Below are 2,618 nucleotides of genomic sequence, written 5' to 3'. Positions count from 1 at the left end.
GCTCCGTGGGAGCAAGGAATTCATCTTTGTAACTCCGGCGATACCTGGCAAGGTCCCCTCCTGTATCCCAAAGGGACAGACATACATGTTACCTTGGCAGGATTTGTGTCAAAATCCCTCAGACCCTACAATAGAATAAGACTCTCTTCCACTGACCGTCTCATCCTAACCACGGTGTTCTGATCTCCGCTCCTGGGGCAGGCCTGGGCCAAAGCTAATGGGTGTGGATGGAAGTAACAGCACCTTCAATATCTCCTACACCAACTTCTTCTTGGTGGGTTTCCCGGGGTTACAAGAATGGCGGTCCCCCCTGGTCCTACCTCTTGCCATCCTCTATGTGACCATCATTTCTGCGAACGCCCTGGTCATCCACACGGTCGTGACCCAGCGGAGCCTGCACCAGCCCATGTATGTGCTCATCACCTTTCTGCTGGCTACCAACATCTGTGCTGCCTCCACGGTGATGCCCAAGATGCTGGAGGGCTTTGTGCATTACACCAACCCCATCTCGCTGCATGGCTGCTTGGCCCAGATGTTCTTTATCTACTTCACCCTCCTTCTGGACTACAATCTCCTGCTGGCCATGGCCCTGGACCGCTATGTGGCCATCTGCCACCCACTCCGCTATACTGACCTGATGACCTCCCGCCTGCTGGGCCTGCTGGCCATTCTTGCCCTGACACGGAGCCTGGGAGTAGCAGTGCCCTTGGTGGTGCTCACATCACGAGCACAGTTCTGCCAGACACCCGTGATTCGGCACTTCACTTGCGAGTACATTGCACTGCTGAGCATAGCTTGTGGGGACCTGACCTTCAACAACAGTCTGGGACTCGCTATGCGTTTAATCACAGTGACCTTTGACCTGACCCTGCTGGGCGCCTCCTACACTCGAATCATCTATGCTGCCTTCAGGATCTCCTCTGGGGGAGCCCGGGCCAAGGCCTTGAACACGTGTGGCTCCCACTTGCTCGTCATCCTCACCATCTACCTCTCTGGTCTCTCCACTTCCATTGTCTTCCGAGTGGCCAAGACTGTATCTCAGGACGTCCAGAACCTGCTCAGTGCCATCTACTTACTGCTCCCAGGAACTTTGAATCCTGTCATTTACGGAGTGAGGACAAGAGAGATCCGGCAACATGTAGAAAAGAAGCTCTGTGGGAAAGAATCGCCTAGGAGGTTGGGGGAAAGCCAGAGGTTGCAGAACATGAGTCGAAGGGACCCTGTCAGAGTTATAGGACTTTATCACCTTGGAAACTGAAACTGTGTCTTCTGGGTATAGGAGATACCCAGGTGGTACTAAAGGGCAGGTGGAAAGTTCCTGAGTAGCTTATGGGATCACTAGTAGGTCCATTGTTGGTCAACTATTGCTTGCTGATTTCTTAGAGCCTCTTTGTTTTCACTCCAATAATAAAATTGCTTTTACCTATATATCTCTCTTAGTTTCTGTTGTGTGTAAGTCTGGGTACTTTAGAGAAAGAAATCCACAGAAACTCATGTATAAGAGAGAGTTTTATAAAAGGTTAAGTGCGCACCAAGAAAACATCCCAACCCAGTGCTGCACAAATCCACAAGTCCAACATTAACCCTTATGTCCAACACCAATCCAAAAAGTCCTCCTCCATCTCACAGAACACACACTATGATGCCGACTGCAGGAGGAAAGCCAAATCGGTGAACATGTAAACATCTCAGCGCTGGCAGGGGTCTCCACACCCGTGCTACAGCACCCAGAGCTGCATCAGGGTAGGTCCATGTGGCTTCTCCTCAGGGATGGCTTGCAGGAAGTGAGCCTTGCCAGCTGAAGCAGGGAACTGGCTAAGGCAGCTGCACCCTGGTCCGACCACCACAAAGCAAGAGACCCGAAAACTTGAAAGGCGAGGCTCACTGAGCCATTTTTCCCTCTGCTCTTCAATTATCCCCACATGTGTTTATTGGCCAGGTTGGCACAATAAACTTTAACTAACTCATGTTGCTTTTCCCAACTCTTAAAGAAGCCCAAATATTATCCAAATGTATGGAGCTTCACTGAAGTTGTATACATTATGTAGATCACACCTGTCCTGCACACTCAATATGAAGCAAATCCAGAGTCCAGGCTCCTCTTGCCGTTCAATCTCTCCTAAATAGAATCTAAGACTACAAGAATCTCCAGTCTCACTAAATGCAAGCAAACCTGAAACATTAGAATCCAGTATTAGATTGGGTTACAGAGTTCTAGACACAGATGTGGTCCATGCCTGCGGTTCCTAGGCTGACAAAAGTCAGGCCACCTGAAGTGCCCAGTCCAGCTCATACAAACAGGACAGATTCTGCCCTAAGGTTCCTGATTTGACTCAGACACCTAGACCAGGTTTTCTTTGGCATCCAAATCCGACCCAAAGAATAAACTTCCCTGATCTGAGATCCATCTAACCTAAACCTATGCCCTGTTCCCCTATCAGCCTGTGTGATCTAAAATGCAATCTGTTATTTCTAGCTTACATACCTTCCACAATTCTGTCATCTATGTAATGGAATTCAGTTTCTTAAGTATGCCATGATATGGCAACAGCAAATTTCATCTACTCAAAGTCCATAATCGAAGGGAAACTGAATTTTCCCAAGTGGAGTAGTTAAGA

The 2,618-nt window shown here is 48.9% G+C and overlaps 1 protein-coding gene across 1 annotated transcript; it reads left to right on the top strand.

Moving 5' to 3' along the window:
• Window positions 1–217: 217 nt before the first annotated feature.
• LOC101638392 (olfactory receptor 52Z1-like) lies at window positions 218–1,258 on the top strand. The gene has a single exon (XM_004708904.3). The coding sequence runs from the start codon at window positions 218–220 to the stop codon at window positions 1,256–1,258; it is 1,041 nt and encodes a 346-aa protein (XP_004708961.3).
• The last annotated feature ends 1,360 nt before the right edge of the window (window positions 1,259–2,618 follow it).

This window comes from Echinops telfairi, unplaced genomic scaffold, assembly GCF_000313985.2.
Source record: "Echinops telfairi isolate 266 unplaced genomic scaffold, ASM31398v2 ScPeMD7_1713;HRSCAF=2227, whole genome shotgun sequence".
In the NCBI taxonomy this organism is placed as follows: domain Eukaryota; kingdom Metazoa; phylum Chordata; class Mammalia; order Afrosoricida; family Tenrecidae; genus Echinops; species Echinops telfairi.
Note: the sequence above shows the minus strand (reverse complement) of the source record. Positions and strands in the feature narration are given on the sequence as shown.